This window comes from Asparagus officinalis, chromosome 2 (assembly GCF_001876935.1).
Source record: "Asparagus officinalis chromosome 2, Aspof.V1, whole genome shotgun sequence".
NCBI lineage: Eukaryota > Viridiplantae > Streptophyta > Magnoliopsida > Asparagales > Asparagaceae > Asparagus > Asparagus officinalis.
Genome location: NC_033795.1, coordinates 83,916,384 through 83,936,996, shown reverse-complemented (window position 1 = coordinate 83,936,996; position 20,613 = coordinate 83,916,384). Strand labels below are relative to the sequence as shown.

The window sequence follows — 20,613 nt, the reverse complement described above, 5'->3', positions numbered from 1 at the left end:
AGGCACCGTCGAAGGACCAGGATAAAGAAAATGAAAGGATAGCTTGAAAAGACCCCACCATTGCAAGCCGTGTGCTACCTCCATTTCTTATAAATAGTTTAATCTCAAGCAATTGAAAATCAGCAATACAGAATCCAGATGAGCAACAGATAGGCAATTACCATTCCACAAGCTTAACCTCACCATTATAGACAGGACTTCATGTTATCTATACTTACTGGTCATCAGAAGCACTATTCTTGACAATGCTTATTGCAGACTGCAATCCATCATGCACACAGCTTTTTTTTCTTGCAAATACCTGTAACAGGCCCTTTGGTAGTGGGCTTCCTACCTCAAAAGAAAGTCATTAGCAATGGTTGGATTGCATCGAAGCAAATTCCCCTTCCAAAAAATTTGCTACCTCAAAAGAAAGTCATTAGCAATGGTTGGATTGCATCGAAGCAAATTCCCCTTCCAAAAAATTTGTTTGTACTTTTCTATATAGATTTCAACCTTCAATAACAGAAAATTCTATCACAGGTTGCAGGAGAAATTTCATATAATGGCTTCAGAGTAAAGGAGTTTGTCCAAGAGAAAACAGCAGCTTACGTGAGCCATATGATCTGCATATTCCTGAGATGACTGTACGGGAGACTTTGGATTTTTCAGCACGCTTTCAAGGTGTTGGAAGCAGACAAGGTAAGGACTTAAGATCGTCCAAAACAACTTGTAGATATTGATCTTACACCTACATAGAAAGTGATCCTTAATGCAAAATATAATTTCCCATGAAGAAATTATGGAGGAAGTTAGTAGAAGGGAGAAGCAGGCTGGAATTATCCCTGAGTCCGACATAGATACATACATGAAGGTAATCATCACCCTGTCTCATGCTTATTTTCCCCTGAAACAGGGATCTATACTATATTACTAGAATTGTTATAAGTTAAAGGATAACCCAAGTTTCGTCCTTCCTTCGATAATAAAACCAGTTCAAGAAATTATATATTGGCAACTTAATTTGTATAAATATGTTAATCTCTATTATATCACACTACAGAAGTTCTCACACATACATACACAAGAGAGAGAGAGAGAGAGAGAGAGTAATGCTCTTGTAAATTTAAGTGGATAGGAGCCCTTTGCCTACCAACTTTTCTATACATTGATTTTGCATTGAGATTTGTGCTAGCATGTGATATACATCAAGGCACAAATCTCAAAGATAGTCTTGATGTGTAGCACAATCTCAAAGCATAATGAAGGGATAAAAGTTGGTGAACAAGGGCTCCTATCCACTTAAGTTTTATTCTAGCTTTATTCGTGTGTGCGCGCGCGCACGCACACGTATGTGTAATGACTGTATGCAACAACATACTTCTTCTACTCATATCAAGCATTACAAAAGGAATGAGGACGGATTTGTTCTATGTAGGCAATTTCTGTGGAGGGATTAGAAAGAAGTCTCCAAACAGACTATATATTAAAGGTAATTTTCTCCTACATGATAGAAAATAGAAATAGAAATTAGAGTTATGTATAACAGCCTCATAGGTTAGTCGACATTGGGATTGAATTGATTTTATAACTGAGATCTAAATAGTGTTTGGTTAGCAGATCATGGGACTGGACATCTGTTCAGATACGATGATTGGAGATGTCATGAGAAGAGGAATCTCAGGTGGCCAAAAGAAAAGATTGACTACAGGTAACATGAACAGGACAACATAACAAGCTCCAGCTACTTTTCTCTGTATGAACTTTTCAGGAATCACCATGATTAACTGCAAGTGCAACTTAAATATGTTCTAACTATTTATGTGCACAATTCTGCTGTACAATTGAACATGGTTAGCCGAGATCATTGTTGGACCGACAAAAGCTCTATTTATGGATGAAATATCAACCGGACTAGACAGCTCTACGACATTCCAAATCATTTCTTGTTTTCAACAATTGGCTCATATCACAGAGACTACTATTGTCGTTTCACTTCTCCAGCCTGCACCTGAAACTTATGATCTCTTTGATGACATCATATTAATGGCAAAAGGAAAGATTGTATACCATGGCCCTCGCAATCATATTCTTAATTTTTTTGAAGAATGTGGATTCAAATGTCCAGAGAGGAAAGAGGAAGCTGAATTTTTGCAGGAGGTAATTATGGTGATGTATTTATTAACTAATCTGGTGTTCTTATAGATCCTCAGAACTCACTCATGATTAATTATGTTCAGGTATTGTCCAGAAAAGATCAAGAACAGTACTGGTCTCGTACGTACGAAGAATACCATTATGTTTCGGTAGGTCACCTCTGCAAAAAGTTCAACGCTTATGATGTTGGACAGAGACTTGAAGAGGAGCTATCAAAGCCTTACGACAAATCCCAGTGCCATAAAAATGCTTTATCTTTCAATGCTTATTCATTACCAAAGTGGGAACTGTTTAAAGCTTGCATGGTGAGGGAATTGCTTCTGATGAAGAGGAATTCTTTCGTTTACATATTCAAATCAACTCAGGTACATAGCTTTTTACGAATAGCTCTTGTGATGTAATATGACAAATAAGCATTCAGCTCAAACAGTTAGCTCACCGTTCTTGCAGCTTGGGATTACTGCAATCATCACAATGACCATTTTCCTGTGTACACGCCTCGGAGTTGATGTTTTTCATGCTAATAGCTACCTCGGAGCATTGTTTTACACACTAATAATCCATATGGTCAATGGATTTCCAGAGTTGGCTATGACGATCACTAGGCTTCCTGTGTTCTATAAACAGAGAGATTTTTACTTCTACCCTGCGTGGGCTTACGCAATTCCTGCTTTCCTATTAAAAATCCCTATTTCTTTGATAGAATCTCTACTATGGACGTCTATTACTTATTACGGAATTGGATACAGCCCAGAGGCAGTAAGGTAGCTTTCCTATTTGTAGTGTTTCAACTCTTTAGCATTAATGTTACATAATTCTGATCAGCTTGTCTTATTAGGTTCTTCCGCCAGTTTCTTCTGCTTCTCATCTTGCACCAGGTGTCACTTTCCTTGTTTCGTTTCCTTGCCTCATATTTCCAGACACCAGTGGCTTCTACAGTGAGCGGTACCTTGACTTTTCTAGTACTCCTGGTATTTGGCGGCTTTATTCTACCATATCGTAAGTGTATTCTTTCCACATTCTCAAATCTCAACCCATCATTATGTCATCATTATTACGTTTCTTACTTGTCAAAATGGGGTCAGTATCAAGCACAAGTTGCTAATTAGGCAACATATAAACAACTAAGTAAAACTATCTAGCTGACTGTCAATCTAATATCAACTCTCTGCCTACAATTTCCCAATATGGCCTAACAGTTCACACTAGTCCAACCCAAGAGAAACCCTAAAATTCATCCAGAGTAAGATCTATATAGCTGTGTAGGTAGGATGCAAATGGGTACTAATATCCGAGGATATATCTGTATCATGAATATGGATATTGATTATTGAATATCCATATCCGGGCGATGTGGATACAGATATCATTTTAATTTTTTGAAAGGATTATGACAATGATATGAAAATAGAAAAAATATCTGAATCCAGTTCTGGAATCTAAGATTCTGAGTATCTGCATTGATGGTTAGAAACTATTTTGACTTTAGATCAGTGGATCCCAAGTTTATTTTCACGATCTACAGACCTAACCTTACATTTTATGCATGCCAAATGCGTTGGGGACCTATGATTTGAGAAATATGTTTTATTTAAACAGCTATGTATCATATAGCATCTATATTCTTTGAGTTCTATCAATTTCTCTCATGTCCAATATGTATCCGGATTTATTTTCCTCTCCTCTGAGCCATATTCCTATTCTACTTTGACCGATATAATTTTTAGTTACTAAACTATACATTGGATATGACATATACCATATGTGTCTCCTCTTACTAATATAATTCGGTAACTAAAATCCATATTCATATCTGCCAAAGTAGAATATGGATATGGCTCAGAGGAGAGGAAAATATGATATGATAAGCAGTAGGAAATCACAACCAACTATGACATAAAAAAATCAAAAGTCAAAGGGAATCATAATCCTAAAATATTGGATATGACATATACTAATCATGATTTGCTTGTTCAGACTCTATGCCTAGCTGGTTAAAGTGGGGATTTTGGTGTTCCCCATTAACATATGCAGAGATAGGCTTGGCAGTAAATGAATTCCTTGCACCGCGGTGGGAAAAGGTGAGGCATAAAACTGATTAACTATTTTTCTTATTAGCCTCACACGGAATCTCTCTCCAACTATACAAATCTTCCTATACAAAAATCCTATTTTACAGATTACATCAGCAAATACAACTATAGGACAGCAAGTTCTGACAAGCCGTGGACTGAACTTTAATGGCTACTTTTACTGGATATCAGTGGGTGCCTTGGTCGGATACGTTTTGCTCCTTAATGTGGCATTCTCTTTGGCAATAACTCTCAGAAAACGTAAGAAGTATAACCAACTAATATGATAAGAATCATATAACTCTCAAGTATCCTACATTCTCATAAGGGAAAAGAAAAGAAAACTTACAAAATGTATTCCAATTTCAGAACCTGGTGTATCTCAAGCAATTATATCCCAAGAAAAACTTTACCAAATAAAGGGAGAAGAAGACACTAAGGACGAAAGGAAACTACATGATACTTCACCAAGTATATCTCCTAGGACTGCCACAGAACATAAGAGAACAGGTACGGCTGTTTAGTCTGATTCTTCATCAAGGAAGAAAAGTTGATACTGGTTAGGACTTGGAGGAAATAAAAATAAACTAAACTTAATGAAACATGCTGCAGGAAGGATGGTTTTACCATTCATTCCCCTCACAGTAGCATTTCAGGACGTGAAGTACTATGTTGACACTCCTCTGGTAATCATGTTATGATCCTAGATCACTATAATATATGGAAATTCACATTATTAATACTCATACTGTTCCATACTAGGAAATGAGAGAACAAGGCTATACGGAGAAACAGCTACAACTTCTCCACAATATTACCGGCACATTCCGTCCTGGAATTCTTACAGCGCTTATGGGTGTTAGTGGTGCAGGGAAGACCACGTTATTGGATGTTCTTGCAGGAAGAAAAACAGGGGGTACAATCGAAGGGGACATAAGAATTGGAGGATATCCTAAGGTACAACAAACATTTGCTAGGATATCAGGTTATTGTGAGCAGAACGACATACACTCTCCACATATTACTGTAGAAGAGTCAGTAATATATTCAGCCTGGCTGAGGCTACCATCTCAAGTTGATCCAACCACTAGATCTGTGAGTTTGCGCATCTCTTTTTTCCATGAACTATCAGTCTATCACTATAACTCTCATAGAATCACATGTATACAATAGATCAATAATACTGCCAGTTCAATTGATATCTTTCTTGTTAGATTTAGTACCAGTTGTGTTTGATCAACAGGAGTTCATAAATGAAGTGCTTGAAATAATTGAGCTTGATGGCATCAAAGCCTCCTTAGTTGGAATACCTGGGGTCAGCGGATTATCTACTGAGCAGAGGAAACGACTGACTATTGCTGTAGAACTTGTTGCAAATCCATCTATTATATTCATGGACGAACCCACATCAGGTTTAGATGCTAGAGCAGCTGCAATAGTAATGCGTGCAGTGAAAAACGTTGTTGGGACAGGACAAACAGTGGTCTGCACCATTCACCAACCTAGTACTGATATTTTTGAGGCATTTGATGAGGTAATAATGGATTTATGTTGCAAATACACGGATAATAATGCAGCAAAAACCCACTAAAAAGGAAAAAATTCTAGGAGAAATAAACCATAATCTTAAGTGTATATAACCAGAATTTTTTAACACATCTTTTTATGACTTGACGATATCAGCAACATGTAAGAGTGTGGTGACTATTTAATGGCCACATAGTTCTAAATTTCTGAAAGGTACCGAACAAAAGAACTGAATTTTCATTAAACAGAAATAAAACATCTATGTCATCTGTAGATGAAAACCGTCGCAGGATCAAAGAGCTGAACCATGGCTACCGAACACTAAATATGGACAGGAGACTTCTATCTAAAAAATTGTTTTAAGACAACATACCATGTTAGAAAATATAGGAAACAGTTCCAATACTTATAGGATATCATACTTATACTCTTAAGATCTTTTTGACACTTCATGATAATTATTTAACTTTAATAAAAAACACATATGCATACTTTTTGGACTGAAAAAACTAAAAAATAATTCAAAAATAGTTGTAGTATTTACTAAAGAACCATTTATATAGACAAACTTATTGAAAATTACTTATATTAAACCTTAAACTTTAGCCGTTGAATGGAGAACACAAATTAAGTAAATTAAGTACACAATAAGAATTAAATTTACTTAAGGTTACATTAAAAAAAGTTTCTACTTTCTTCAAGTTGCACACTACAATATCCTTTCTGTGTGAAACTTATTTTTTTTCCTCGTACAGCGATCTCTAAATTTATTTGAACAGTTACAAATAAAAGTTTAACAAAAACACAATTGAGCATACTATACATACACATAGACATATATGAATATGACTATACATATATGTGTCCTACGTTTTTTTGCGAGTATGTATCTTATTTCAATAATTCCATATTGATAACTATGAGCTTTACTACTACCTTTACTATCCAACCTACTGAAAGATCCCTGCAGTTAGCATAATCAATGTTGATGATTCTAGATATAGCCAATATAGCATTCTTCATCTGATATCTTAACTTCTCGCTACAAAAATTAATGCATTAGAGTATTTTATTATCTGGATTAGTTCTCTGTCTCTGCGTTCAATTCAGGCTTTTGCTGAGAAACAAAAATTTCATTTTCCTGCAGCTAATTTTAATGAAAAGGGGAGGTGAACTGATATATGTTGGGCAGTTAGGTCAGCATTCATGTGAAGTTATTGAATATTTTGAGGTAAGTTATCCATATACATTATCATCTAGGTTATAAAGTCTACTATTAGATAGAATCAGAGATATGTGATGCTGTCTTCTATAGTTCAAAACTACGGCACACAGATTACATTGTCTTAGATCTCTCTTCCATCTGTGCTATCTTTATTAAGTTTGAAACTCTTATAAGTTTGAAACTGAACCACATAAGGTGTAAGGTTCATTACAACCAAACCACAGCTATATGTCTTGTCAAGTAAGCCTGAATATTACACAGTTTCATTATACTTGTGCATGAAACTTGAAAAGAAATTTTTATTTTACTTCAGAGATAAATTATGGTGTTATGTATGTATATAGCGACAAAGAGAAATAAAACACATTTCATCAATACATCTACTAAGTAGCTTAAGCTGATTGTTCCTGATCTTACTGTATCAGGGCATTACAGGGATACCAAGGATAAAGAAAAATTATAATCCAGCAACATGGATGTTGGACGTTACCTCTACATCTGTTGAAGCGCAACTTAATGTAGATTTTGCACAAATATACAGACAGTCGCCACTATACAGGTGAATTAATTATTAATATGCAGATGCTTATATTTAATATTTGCTTATGCCTTTGATGCTAAGTGTACAATTGGAAGACCTTATAAATAAACAATTTCTATCAAAATATGAAACATTATCATGACATTGTTCAAATTTTATCTAGGTGCAGATTGTAAAAGTTACCTTATGTTCTATTTTCCCCAATTCCAGGAATAATCAAGAGCTCGTCAGACAAGTTAGCAAACCACCACCAGATTCAAGTGATTTACACTTTCCCACTCGTTTTCCACAAAATGGATGGGTGCAGTTCAAAGCTTGCCTGTGGAAACAGTACCTGTCATACTGGAGAAGTCCTTCATATAACTTGACGCGCATGATATTTGTAATTATCTCCTCAACTGTATTTGCAGTTCTGTTCTGGAAGCATGGGAAGACACTGTAAGTCAGTATACATGTGTCAGGAGCTTTAAAATAGAAAAGTCAATAATTCTTCTAGCTGGAATTTTCATATATTATATAATAATAAATATCAAAGCAGATCCTTGGAAAAGGCAAAACGTTACGGTTAGTGCCACAAATAGAAGCTAATAAGGCAGGAAAATAGCAGATCCTTGGAAAAGGCAAAACGTTACGGTTAGTGCCACAAATAGAAGCTAATAAGGCAGGAAAATGAAACATAAGAAAACAAGACAGCCAGTGCATCATTTATGAGGCAGGAAGATGTGCATGGAGGGAGTGAGGGAGGGATATGAGAACAGGTGTGCTTGCTCTATTGGATTGGACTCTATTACAGAGGCAAACATTAATTGCATTAAAGTAATTAGCTTTTGAACACTATCCTATTGAAATAAATGGACAATGATTATTCGCAAAAAAAGGCCATAAATAATTAGCTTTTGAACACTATCCTATTGAAATAAATGGACAATGATTATTCGCAAAAAAAGGCCATAAACAAATGAAACATAAAAAATAATTGTAAAAAAACCACATCACATAAGTGACATGCACATTGCTCCAAAATCCTTATTTAGTATACAAGAACATGTTGAGTGTATTTGTGGAAGCTGACATGCCCCACTGAATGGTTTTGAAACCACAAGATAAGGACCATAGCTGACCAGGATGCAGGTTAAAGAAGAGTTCAAAAGGCATTTTGACGCAGCTAGGCCATGGCAGATAATTCTTTTAAATTTCCCCTCAGGATATGGTGCTCTCGAGCTCTTGCTTAATCATGTTTGATTAGATACCACTTAGATCACTGCTGCGACATGATTCTCAAAAAAGAATCAAGAATTAGATCAAATTTCAAAGTGATAACCCAAAATGTTGAACTCTGAAGGGAAACTCAGAATTAAGTATTAAAAACCACAAGAAGACCCTTGCCTCTTACCTCAGACACTAAATGGGAGAGGCCATGTTAGACCTCAAGTATAATAAATGGAACGATTTTAATCAGTGCTCCAATTTGGAATACCCTTCTCAGACATAGGCTTGAAGCATCAGCGAATAGAATGACAAACAAAAATCTGATACATTCATGAAAAAAGTTCTCTACATTGAGCAGATTTCTCCGTAGAATACCACACTGGTGGATTCTATTTTTAAGACTAATACATATATGGGCTATACTTTCTGTACTGACGTCTGTTTGTTTCATTTGTTGAAGAAACAACCAGCAAGATCTGTTCAACATGCTGGGGTTAATGTACGTTGTCACGAACTTCTTCGGCATAAACAACGCATCCTCAGTTTTGACATTCGTAGCAACTGAACGAACTGTTCTATACCGTGAGAAATATGCAGGAATGTACTCTCCATGGGCCTACTCATTAGCACAGGTTAAAAAAGTCATCTTTATATGTAGCGTCTTAGACACACACCCATTGATACATGAAAACACACCATAAACAAATAGCTTACATGACTTTACAGTAAGTTCTGATATTCTTTATTTTCGGCAGATGGTAATTGAGATTCCTTATGTATTCATCCAAGTAGGATTATTTATCGTCATCACATATCCAACAATTGGCTATTATTGGTCAGCTCAAAAGTTCTTATGGTTCTTCTTCACCATGTTCTGCACATTGCTCACTTATGTTTACCTAGGAATGTTGATTGTTTCATTGACCCCCAATGTTCAAGTGGCTTCCATACTGCAATCTCCCTGCTATGGCATTCTAAATCTCTTCTCTGGCTTCATCATACCAGGCCCAGTAAGTTTTCCTTTCACTTAATTACATATTTCCATGGAACAAAATCTCCTTTACCATATTTAGAACAGCTGATGTTTTTACAGTCAATACTGCTGTAATACATTTCTTCCTAACAATTTTCCTCTGACAATACTGTTAAAAGCACATAAATTAAGCTTAAGTAATAAGTACATCTTGGCCGTCTGACATTCAACAAAGTTGTAATGCAAGGCTGGTTTTTGGATAAAATCAGTGCTAGAAAATAACTTGTAGAATAAATTGCATAAGATGGGTTGAATTCTTATTGCCAGATTTATTGGTTAAATTAACTCTCTTAAAGAATCCTTCATATTCAATCACATGCATACAGTTAAATCCAGAAGTGTAAGATGATTTTTTTCCTTTCTTTATACAGTTCATTTTATTTTCAAATTGATAATGTAATTTCATTTGGTATTCTATTAAAATTGTGTCTTAAATAAATACAATTTCCTGCAGTATAGCTTTCCATGTATCCTATTTCTGTTTCTAAACTCCATGCTGAGAGAACTTGGGAGCATGCCCTTTTTTGGAGGTTAAACTGTTCACCAAAGGCAAATTTTCCTCGCAACCAAACAATCCCTTCAAGACACTTTTAGCAAAACCTTCTTCTCCTCACACTTGTAGGATCAAGAGATTGGCAGGCATTTGCATTTTGCAAAGTTGTGATATACTCTTTCATTTATAGTTAATGACGGTGCTTTGAGATTACACCATTGCCAAGTCATATGTCTCCTGTTACTAGGTTGCAAGCATGCACCTACGTGATATTAGTTAGAATTATTTGCCTAATATAAGATAGAAAGTTCTGTGGCTTCCTGCCTTCGACTAGTTCCATGACCAACATAATGGTGAAAAAAAAAGCTTAAGAAGAAGATAATGATGTTGTAACTGAAAAACTATCTATGAATAAAGTAAAGGCGCATCAGACATTGTTGAAGATTGATTTGTTTCTGGTGATCAATAATACTATGATGATATTTTTCTTCAGGTTGGACCGTTGGAGTTCTTAAGATCTAAAAGTGCACACATAATGTGTGTATGTGTATGAGTAAATTATTAACATCATTATAAATGTATAACTAGACATTGTAAGGTATATCAATGACATCGCGTTTTTTTCTGAGTTAATTGTTTTAAGGTGTCTTAAATTAAAGTCATTTATGTAATTATGTTAAATATATAAAATTTATTTATCTGGTATCTTGGTGATTCCTTGCAGCAAATCCCGAAGTGGTGGATCTGGCTTTATTATATCAGTCCCATGTCATGGACCCTAAACAGCCTGTTTACTACACAATATGGAGACATAGACAAGGAGATCATGGTGTTCGGAGAAACAAAACTAATTTCCTCCTTTATAAAGGACTACTTCGGATACCACCATGACCGTCTGGGAGTTGTGGCTGTTGTTCTCATTGCCTATCCTCTCATCTTAGGTTCTCTCTTTGCATTTTGTATAGAAAAGCTAAATTTTCAAAGACGATGAGAATGATGTTCATGTACTACTATCAAAAAAATATTAATGTGTTACTATTACTAGTTGTAAATGCAAAACTTCATACCAAATTGCATGTTCAAGTTCTCATGACGTAATGGCAATATATTGTTTCGTCTAGCAAGCATATCCAAGAAAACAACTTTAATTACTAAACTTGCACTTTCTAGCAGAATATATCTCTATGATACGTACACAAAGAAAATATATATACTTACAACAGTGTATACACATTTCGTACACAGTTTCATACATTCATTTATGTATTCAATGACAGTTTGTACTTGTAGAAAATGATCATATTTTTCAGAAATCGTGTTTTTCTTCTCATGCAAGTTTTTCTTCTACTTTGTGGTTTTTCTCGAACTTTAGCTAGGGAAAGGAGATCTTTTTGTATGTATCTAGGACTTGGGTATCAGAAGCTGTACTTTAATAACATAGATATCGGAGATGAAATGATATACAATACTATTTTACATGTAATCAATGTCGAATACACAATGAAGTTAAGATCAAATATGTAGTGTATAGAAGTCATAGTGCTGAATTATTGCCAGTTAATGTTCTGGTTGTCAGATCATGGAGCAAGGGTTATTTTTCTGTTTTCAGAATACAGAGTTTTAAATTGCTAACTTCATATAAGTTCAAAAGGAGCATATCTAGTATTTTCCTCTCCAATGTGCAGTAGTTTATAATGTGAATTTGTTTTAAAATATTCAAACAAAACTCACGCGAAAATAGTTGATCGTTTTAAAAGGAGCATATCTACTATTTTCCTCCCCAATACTTGCACGCATAACTTGAGCTGCAGCTTTAATAGCACAGCCATCCAATAATTGTCTCAAATACGGTCTTGATGGAGTCACAGTCAGAGACTATATTACTATAACAAAGCACAAAATCATTGTAATCATCCATTAAATCATGATTAAAAAAATAGTAGAATAAGCAATTTTATATACCCTATTAAGATCCCATTCATCTCTATTAGTTCCTCTCATGCAACCTTCCAACAGCACAAGCTAGATTGCCATTGATTTTGTTACAAGAACACAACACACGGCTAACATCTCCCTCCTTCACACATAACTCAAATGGCTTAAGATTGATTCAACCATATCTCTCTCAGTCCCTTCAAGAAAAATTCAATAACTTTCATCGTACATACATATGCTTCATTAAAAAAGACTATGAAATTAAACGACAATACATGCATTGGCTTAATAGTAGAAGCAATCAACGCTCATGCTACCGTTGGTGTCACATTCATTCACGTTTTCGACAAAAACATTTCCCGGGAAAAAAATATACATACATGATCAAATTCCTTCAAAACTCGAGCATGCATGCGTGCTTGTTGAGTGACCCCAATTCACGGAGATCTTCCAATTAAGTTTTAGCCTGATTGAAGTCAAACAGAAACATTTCGAACCATCACACTCTATGAGTTGCCCAATATGTACGAAAATGATCATCAAATTAGGGTTTAACCTCCTCGAACTGCTCAAATGCGCTAAATTTCATAAATGTACGAAAATGATCATCAAATTAGGGTTTAACCTCCTCGAACTGCTCAAATGCGCTAAATTTCATAAAACAAAGAGACAGTTCAGACCTGAGAGGACAAAATCCTCGACGGCGGCAGACTCGCCGACGGAAATGATCACCGATTCTCGCCGAAAATTGGAGAAAACGGAGGGGAGAGGAGATTCTAGGGTTTTGAATTGAAATGACGTTGCTTTGTCGAGTTCGGGGGGCTTCGGTCTTTTTAAGTGTAAATTTTAGCCAACCCCATTAAGTTTTTATTCCTTTACAGATAACCCCTTTAACTTAAATGCCCAAACCCCCTAAGTTTTGGGGTTCTCAATCACCGTTACCCTTCGAGTTTTGCTACAGTGACCCAAAATATAGGACGAAGACAGGTGAGGTGTCCCCCTCCTATTGCATGACCAACTCATTATGCAATAAGAGGGGGACACCTCACCTGTCTCCCCTAGGGAATTTTTCCTGGTAAAATTATGTCGGAAGTGTTTTCGCCGGTGAAAATCCTTGTTCAAGCTCTTCGAGAGGACTTTTGAATAACTTGAAAGTTGAACCGGGCTTTTTTGAGAACCCCAAAACTTTAGGTATTTATTGTTTCGGATTGTACTGAAATTGGATCAGGTCATAGACAATTTATTTCGTTTTTCTTTTTATTTTCCTTATTATTATTATTTTAAATATTTATTTTGATGGAACATCATATTAATTTCAAACAGAGCATGACCAGTACTTGAGAGAGAGAGAGAGAAAAAAAGGATATATTGAAGAAAAAGAAAAGAAAAGAAAATCAAAGCTCAGAAACCAAAAGAGTGGTGCTTCAACTAAAATCAATTTGAATAGAGACAATCCATCTACAAACAATATCAAGACCCACAAACAAACACCAATCCAATTATTAAACTAACAACTCGATTACATTCAACACGAAAGTTGAATGACGAACACCGCCAAAAAAAACTCAAACCTCCTTCTGCAAGTGAACGTAAACAGGCAACTTCTGGTCCCCAACAAGGAGAGTGTGCTCGCCCTGCGGCAAAACCTCTTGTGCAGACTCCGTAACAAAAGCCAGCCTCTTGCAAGCATCAATCTCAAAGCTCACCACTTTACTCTCTCCAGCCTTCAAGAACACCCTCTCAAACGCCACGAGGTCCTTGATCGGAGCTCCGATAAGCCCCTGAGGCTGCTTCGCGTAAAGCATCACCGCGTCGCTGCCGTCGAGCTTCCCTACGTTCGCCACCGAAACCTGCACGCTGACGTCCCCCGCGGTGCAATCAAGATCAGACACCAGCGCAGACTGGCACGCGGGGACGTCGGTTAATTGCTTGTCTTCGAAGGGGAGGAAGTTGTAGCACTGCCTCGCGTTGTTGACGTTCTTCGTGACCAAGACGTTGGGGTTCACGAAACTGTAGCTGAACTTGGTGTAGCTCAGGCCGTAGCCGAAGTCGAATTGGGTTGTTCCGTTGTAGAACCTGTAAGTCCGTCCGGGGTACCCAAGCTCATCATTTGGTCGGAATTGTTGAGATGTCTCCGGAATCTGCGACGTATACTCTGATGGGTACCAGGTCACAGGAAGTCTACCACCTGAACCAGAAAAAAAAATATGCGAGATTATATTGTGATGAGACTCAAATCACCGGAATATCTGTTTATACCTGGGTTATATGCACCAAAGATGATATCGGCGACGGCTTGTCCGCCCTCCTGACCAGGATAACCAGCCCAAATTATCGCGTCGACATCACCAGACTTGACGAAGGAACTGATATTAACAGTTCCGGAAGAGAAAATCACGACGACCACCGGACCCTTGGAGACATTGGCGACTGTCTCGATAAGGTGATTTTGATACCCGGGGAGATCAAAACCGGTTCGATCCCAGTCTTCTCGCTCATACGTCAAGTTCAACCCTACGGCGATGACGGTAGCATCTGCAGCCTCTGCGCTCTTCATCGCGTGGAAAACGTACTTGTCAGTGTGACACTGGACGCCATCGCATCCCTGGCTGTAATCAACCTCCGCGTACTTCTTTAACCCGTCGATAGGTGAAATATAACGGCAAGGGACGCCATTGTAATTCCCGATCATGACTTCAGTGGCGTTGGCGTGGGGCCCAACGACGGCGATCCTCTTGAATTTCTGGGGGCTCAGCGGCAATGCGTCACCCTTGTTTTTGAGGAGGACCATTCCTTGCCTTGCTGCGCTCGCCGCGAGCTTCATGTTGTCCACTGAGCAAACATTTGAAGCGTTGAGGTTATCGTAGAGAGGATTTCCGTCGAACCACCCGAGCCTCAGGAGGACAATGTAGTTGTTGATCAGGGCCTCGTCGACATCGCTCTCCTTGATCAGCCCTTTCTTCACTGTTTCTTCTAGGTACTGAGCGTAGTACCATCCACAGTCCAAATCCAAACCTGTGACGTGTACAAATTAGACGCATTCAGTCTTCATGGGGATTTTTTTTATATATATATAATTAAAAGTAAAATTGATCATATATACCTGCACGCATAACTTGAGCCGTGGCTTCAATAGCAGTGTCATCCAACCACTGTTGCTTCTCAAATATGGTCTTGATGGAGTCACAGTCAGAGACAACATAACTGTAAAATTAAAGAACAAAATTACTACAAAAAAAAATCATCATTGAATCCTGATAAGAATCATTAAAAATAAGTAAAATTGTATACCCATGAAGATCCCACTCATCTCTGATGGTTCCCCTCATCCTTCTTCCGTCAGCACAAGCAGGAACTCCATTGATTTTGTTGTATGAACACATCACACTGCTAACATCTCCCTCCTTCACACACATCTCAAATGGCTTGAGGTAAGACTCAACCATATCTCTCTCGGTCACCTACAAAAATCAACAAAAATTCTATAAGCTGTTCATATAACTCATGAGAGACGCAACGAAGTCAACAAAAAAATTCCGCACATTGGCATCGTAATGGAATCGATCAACTGTCATAGAACCAGTAGTTCTCCAGTAATCAACATCATAGGCAGCATAATGCTTGCAGCAGGCCGAGACTTTGAGGGGTCTAGAGTTAGGATCGTTGCTGTGTTCTTGGCCTTCGACATCCTGGAGACCCCTGACAAAGTTAATGGCGTAAATACCAGCCGTGGTAGGGCACTCCCCGGGGGTTTCGAGGGCTCTCCCCCATCTTGGATCTCTGACAAGGTTGATGTTTGGGCTCCAGAATGTTAATCCTGCGAAGCCAAGGTTGTTCATTGCTCTTGCTTCTGTGGAGATGGTCTGCAGTCAAAGGGAGCAACCAGTAGCCAGTGTGACGTCAAGAAAGTAAAGGAAGTTATGAAATGAGTACGAATTGATAATTGAGGAAATCCTTCAATGTTTAGTATGCATCATAAAGATTTGTGAATTAATGTGACCTAGACACTGCATACTATAATCAAGTTTATAGATCAAGGTTGGGGTTGCATGCAAGATGTGATCATGATATATAATTAAAATGCAATGAACCTATTTGACAACTATCTGATTGCCAGAAACAAAAATAAAAAATATAACAAACTGGATTAATCAGAGGAAATGATAAACTAATAGTTAAGTATGCACACATATTCACCTATTAAAGGAATCTGATCAAATAAAAAAAATGAAAGTATTGGATCTAAATCAAACGTCAACATAAACATGTTCATAAAAAAATAAAAATCTAAAAAAAAAAAAATGTGATACCTTGCCAATCTCCCTCCACAAGGTGGCATTAAAGGCAGCAGCAGAGTTAATAGGAAGAGGGAAGCTGGTAGCAGCCTTAACATCAGGCCCCCCGAAAGAAGTCCCCCCTCCAATGTAGGACACCCCATGCAGAGCCTCCGACCACCAGTTGTACGCCGGCAGCCCCAGCCTCGGCACTCCGGCCGCCACCGCGTACCACTCCCCGTTGTTATTGTTCCCCAGCTGCTTCGCCTTCTCCGTCAGATTCATACTGTCGACGAGATTCTTCGCGCGAACGTAGTACGACAGCGATTTGTCGCAGAAGGCGAAGTCGGGGATGCTGAGGTTGAGGGAGGCGTAGCGCTTGGCGTCGCAGACGTGGGTGAAGTTGTAGGGGAGGGGGTAGTCTGCGAGGGAGAGGGCGGCGAAGGAGGTTAGAGAGAGGAGGAGGAGGGGGAGGAGGGAGGAGAGCGAGGAGGCCATTTTTCGGTGAGGAGTGGGGATGAGCAATGGAGAAGGAATGGATCATGTAGGGGGTGATTTATAGGAGAGCCGGGTGGGTTTGATTTTTTTTTTTCTTTTTTTAAATTTTTTTTTTTCAAATGCTGTTAATAGATGGGATTTGGTGATTTTGGAGTGATAGAGATTCTTTAGTTTTGATTTTTCTTGTGATCCTTCGGTTTGTTGGTTTTATCCCGCGCGGGTAACTGATTTTTGAATTCGAAAATCGAAGAAATACGAGTCATTAATAAAATAGAACATACAATTAAGTATATTGTTTGATGTGTTAATTTTACAAACAGCGATGATAGGCGAAGAACATTATAAATATATACTAGAAATCGATACGTTCAAATGCACGTGATATGCATACATGCTATTTTTGTATGTTTTTATTTGGAAAGAATATGAAATAATTATCATTTTATTTAGAATGTACATTTAATATTTAATAGTCGGAGGAGATAGTAATTAGGGACGCTTGACTTTCGAAGAGATTTTACCTTTATTATTTGAACTTGAAATCCTCCTCTGATTATCTTCTCCTCATTATTTTTGTGTACTAGTGTAAATAAATTGAAGCATATATATAGATATATGCTTAGAACATCGTCTTTTTATTTATAGATATTTATTCTCTTTGTATCTTTTATAAAATAAAATACTAAAGAGATATTCAACTATGCATGCTCCATCTTTTTTCATGGTATTTAAATGACATTGAATGTTCTGGAAAGGAAAGGAATAGAAAAGATAAACAAGTCATTCCTTGTAAAATTACATAGAATGTTTTAGAAAGAAACAAAAGAGAAAAAAGAGAAAAAAAATCCTTGTAAAATTACAATATTATCCTTTTAAAAGCAATTGGAAATGATGGTTTGTCCACCGCTCATCCATTTTGTTCATCCCCCTAGTTGTTCTTGTTATATTAATTAGTATAGATATAGATGACTGATACAGTGATTCCAAAATATAAATTGTTAGTTGTTCTTGTTATATTAATTAGTATAGATATAGATGACTGATACAGTGATTCCAAAATATAAATTGTACAAATATTTGTTAGGGTACACGCCAAGAGATATAGATGACTGATACAGTGATTCCAAAATATAAATTGTACAAATATTTGTTAGGGTACACGCCAAGAATAACGCTTCAAACGGAGACGTAAAACACACTCAAACGATCTTGGAAGCATAGAATAAAACCAGCAAATACGAATTCAATCACAGTACTCACAGATATAACATGGTTCACTCTTATGGAGCTACTCTACGGAACAACGACGAATGCCAATTTCTTTATATTCCTTTCGAGGTTACAAAGAAAAAAGATAAAAGAGAACACCCTCTCTTAATCAAGATACTCTCCAAGAATTCTCACAAACTCTCTCTCAAGATCTCTCAATGATATTACTTATATCTGTATCTTTCTCTTTCTCTCTCTACTACTAAGATACTTTACAAATCAAACTTAGGGGGTATTTATAAGTTTTCTCATGGGGGTAGGTGAACCATATTTGGGAGTAGGTGAACACTGTAGCAGGGGATATGTGAATACTATTTGGGGGTAGGTGAACACTGTAGCAGGGGGTAGGTGAGAAGGATATACAGTACTCAATGTTCTCAACAATCTCCCACTTGGAGAGTCTTCTCAACGAACTTTGTTTCTTGGTTGCATCATCCGAATATCTTGTATCTTTAGCGTCTTGCACGACCCTCAATATTCTCAACGGAAGTCATATGAGGCTGCATAAAGTCTCCCCTTCTCGAGCAGAACTAGCTTGGATAGCATATCGGCTGGATTGTACCTCGTATCAATCTTTACAAGCTTGAACTCGTTCCTTCTTTGCCATCTCTGTATGATATGATGCTTCACGTCAACATGCTTGGTCCGGACATGGAATGTGTCGTTCTCTGATAAGTGAATGATACTTTGATTGTCGTAGTGGATGAAGTATTTCTCAAAGCTTACCCCAATCTCGAGAAGAAAAGCTTTCAACCATAGTAACTCCTTTGCTGCCTTTGCTGCAGACACGTACTCGGCTTCAGTTGTCTACATAGCCACGGTATCCTGTAACTTGGATCTCCAACTTATCACTCCACCACCCAAGATAAAGATATAGTTGCTCGTGCTCCTTCTTGAGTCTATGTCCCCGGTGTAGTCTGCATCACAAAAGCCTTCTAACTGTAAATCTACCTCGTCATACTCAAGATAACGGTCGGACGAGCATCTCAAGTAGTGTAGAAGCTACTTGACCGCATCCCAGTGGTGCTTCCATGGATTTCTCATGAAGCGACTCACAACTCCCACTTCTTGTGCAAATATCTGGCCTCGTGCACACCATCGCATACATCAAACTCCCGACGACAGATGCGTATGGTATATTGGCCATAAACTCATGCTCTTCAACAGTCTCTGGTGCTTGGGTCTTCGATAGCTTGAAATAGCTTTCAAACAACGAGCCCACTGGTTTAGCTTTCTCCATGCGAAACTTTTTAAGAATCATCTCAATATAGGCCTTCTGAGACAAACCCAGCCTACGTGCTGATCTGCTCATAGCCCTTCACTACAAGCCTCGCCTTGTATCGTCTCCGTCTATCGGCTTCATCCTTGACCCATTAAATCCACTAATTGTGAAGAGTCTTTCGCCTTCTTGAAAGCTTTACGAGCTCCCAAGTCCTATTCTTCGTCAATGATTTTATTTCTTCCTCTATGGCAGACTCCTACTCGTCCCGAGCTTTGTAGGTCTGCTCTACTGACTCATAGCTCTCTGGCTCACCATTGTTAGTTAGGAGAAGATAATTCATGATGGAAATGTACCTCTCTGGCACCCTTAGATTTCTTAGAGCTTTGTGAATTGCGATCGGCAGCTCTGCTAGATCCTGCTGCTGTGCATCCGACATGTTTTCTTGGTCTCCATCTTCTATGCTGACTGGTATCTCACTGTCGTCCTCACTGTCAGTAATATCTGGGAAAAGAGGAGGAGATACATGACTCCCACTCACCTCTTTGGTCTTGCACACCGCATCCTCATGGAACGCGACGTCACAACTGCGCACCACCTTGCGCGCATCGTGATCCCAGAAATCGTACTCATACTCATCTCCTCCATCGCCGATGAAAGAGAGCTTCTTTGACTTTGGATCAAGCTTTGACCGGTCTGCAGGATTGGTCATGACATAGACATCATAACCAAATACTCGTAAGTGTTCTAGCTTTAGCTTCTTTCCGGTCCAAGCCTCTTCAGGTATCCCATAACTGAGAGTCGTGGATGGCCCGCGGTTGATCAAGTATGCACCAATACTCACAGCATCGGCCCAAAAATTCTTAGATAATCCGGAGTGGATCCTCATACTTCTGGCGCGCTCCAAGATAGTGAGATTCATACACTCTGCCACTCTATTGTGCTGAGGTATGCCTAGAACGGTCTTTAGTCTCATTCCATGGGATGAGCAAAAGTTCTCGAACTCCTGGCTACAATACTCGCCTCCATTATCAGACTTTAGACACTTCAGCTTATTACCTGTTTTGTTCTCCACACAGGCAAGACACTTCTTGAAGATGATAAAAATATCTAACTTGTACTTCAAGAAGAACACTCACGGTTTTCTAGTAGCATCACCAATGAAAGAGACAAAGTAAAGAG

General features: G+C 38.0%; 2 protein-coding genes and 1 long non-coding RNA gene across 4 annotated transcripts in view; 1 reads left to right on the top strand and 2 right to left on the bottom strand.

The window, feature by feature from the left end:
- LOC109831934 (ABC transporter G family member 41-like) overlaps nt 1-11,332 on the top strand; it is a 15,418-nt gene extending 4,086 nt beyond the window's left edge. Inside the window, 21 exon segments of the mRNA XM_020399416.1 lie at nt 523-595; nt 598-681; nt 777-853; nt 1,418-1,471; nt 1,600-1,690; nt 1,838-2,139; nt 2,220-2,501; nt 2,587-2,900; nt 2,975-3,135; nt 4,114-4,217; nt 4,316-4,469; nt 4,578-4,718; nt 4,821-4,894; nt 4,971-5,303; nt 5,452-5,742; nt 6,883-6,966; nt 7,386-7,519; nt 7,712-7,939; nt 9,171-9,342; nt 9,466-9,720; nt 10,961-11,332. Of these exon segments, the coding sequence (XP_020255005.1) occupies nt 523-595; nt 598-681; nt 777-853; nt 1,418-1,471; nt 1,600-1,690; nt 1,838-2,139; nt 2,220-2,501; nt 2,587-2,900; nt 2,975-3,135; nt 4,114-4,217; nt 4,316-4,469; nt 4,578-4,718; nt 4,821-4,894; nt 4,971-5,303; nt 5,452-5,742; nt 6,883-6,966; nt 7,386-7,519; nt 7,712-7,939; nt 9,171-9,342; nt 9,466-9,720; nt 10,961-11,227 (3,675 nt within the window). The 3' untranslated portion in view covers nt 11,228-11,332.
- LOC109831935 overlaps nt 1-12,989 on the bottom strand; it is a 17,112-nt gene extending 4,123 nt beyond the window's left edge. Inside the window, exons 1-3 of one of the 2 annotated variants that reach the window (XR_002244598.1) lie at nt 12,852-12,989; nt 12,552-12,637; nt 7,685-7,937 (exon numbers count right to left, since the gene is read on the bottom strand). This is a non-coding gene — a long non-coding RNA (uncharacterized LOC109831935). The remainder of the gene's footprint in view (nt 1-7,684; nt 7,938-12,551; nt 12,638-12,851) is intronic. The other variant, XR_002244599.1, reaches the window with a different exon arrangement.
- On the bottom strand, nt 13,576-16,956 carry LOC109831933 (probable beta-D-xylosidase 5). Its single transcript, XM_020399415.1, has 6 exons — nt 16,482-16,956; nt 15,714-16,034; nt 15,463-15,632; nt 15,275-15,375; nt 14,431-15,186; nt 13,576-14,359 (listed from the first exon to the last, which is right to left on the bottom strand). Exons 1-6 carry the CDS (start codon nt 16,941-16,943, stop codon nt 13,737-13,739), a joined length of 2,433 nt encoding a protein of 810 aa, XP_020255004.1. The 5' UTR covers nt 16,944-16,956; the 3' UTR covers nt 13,576-13,736.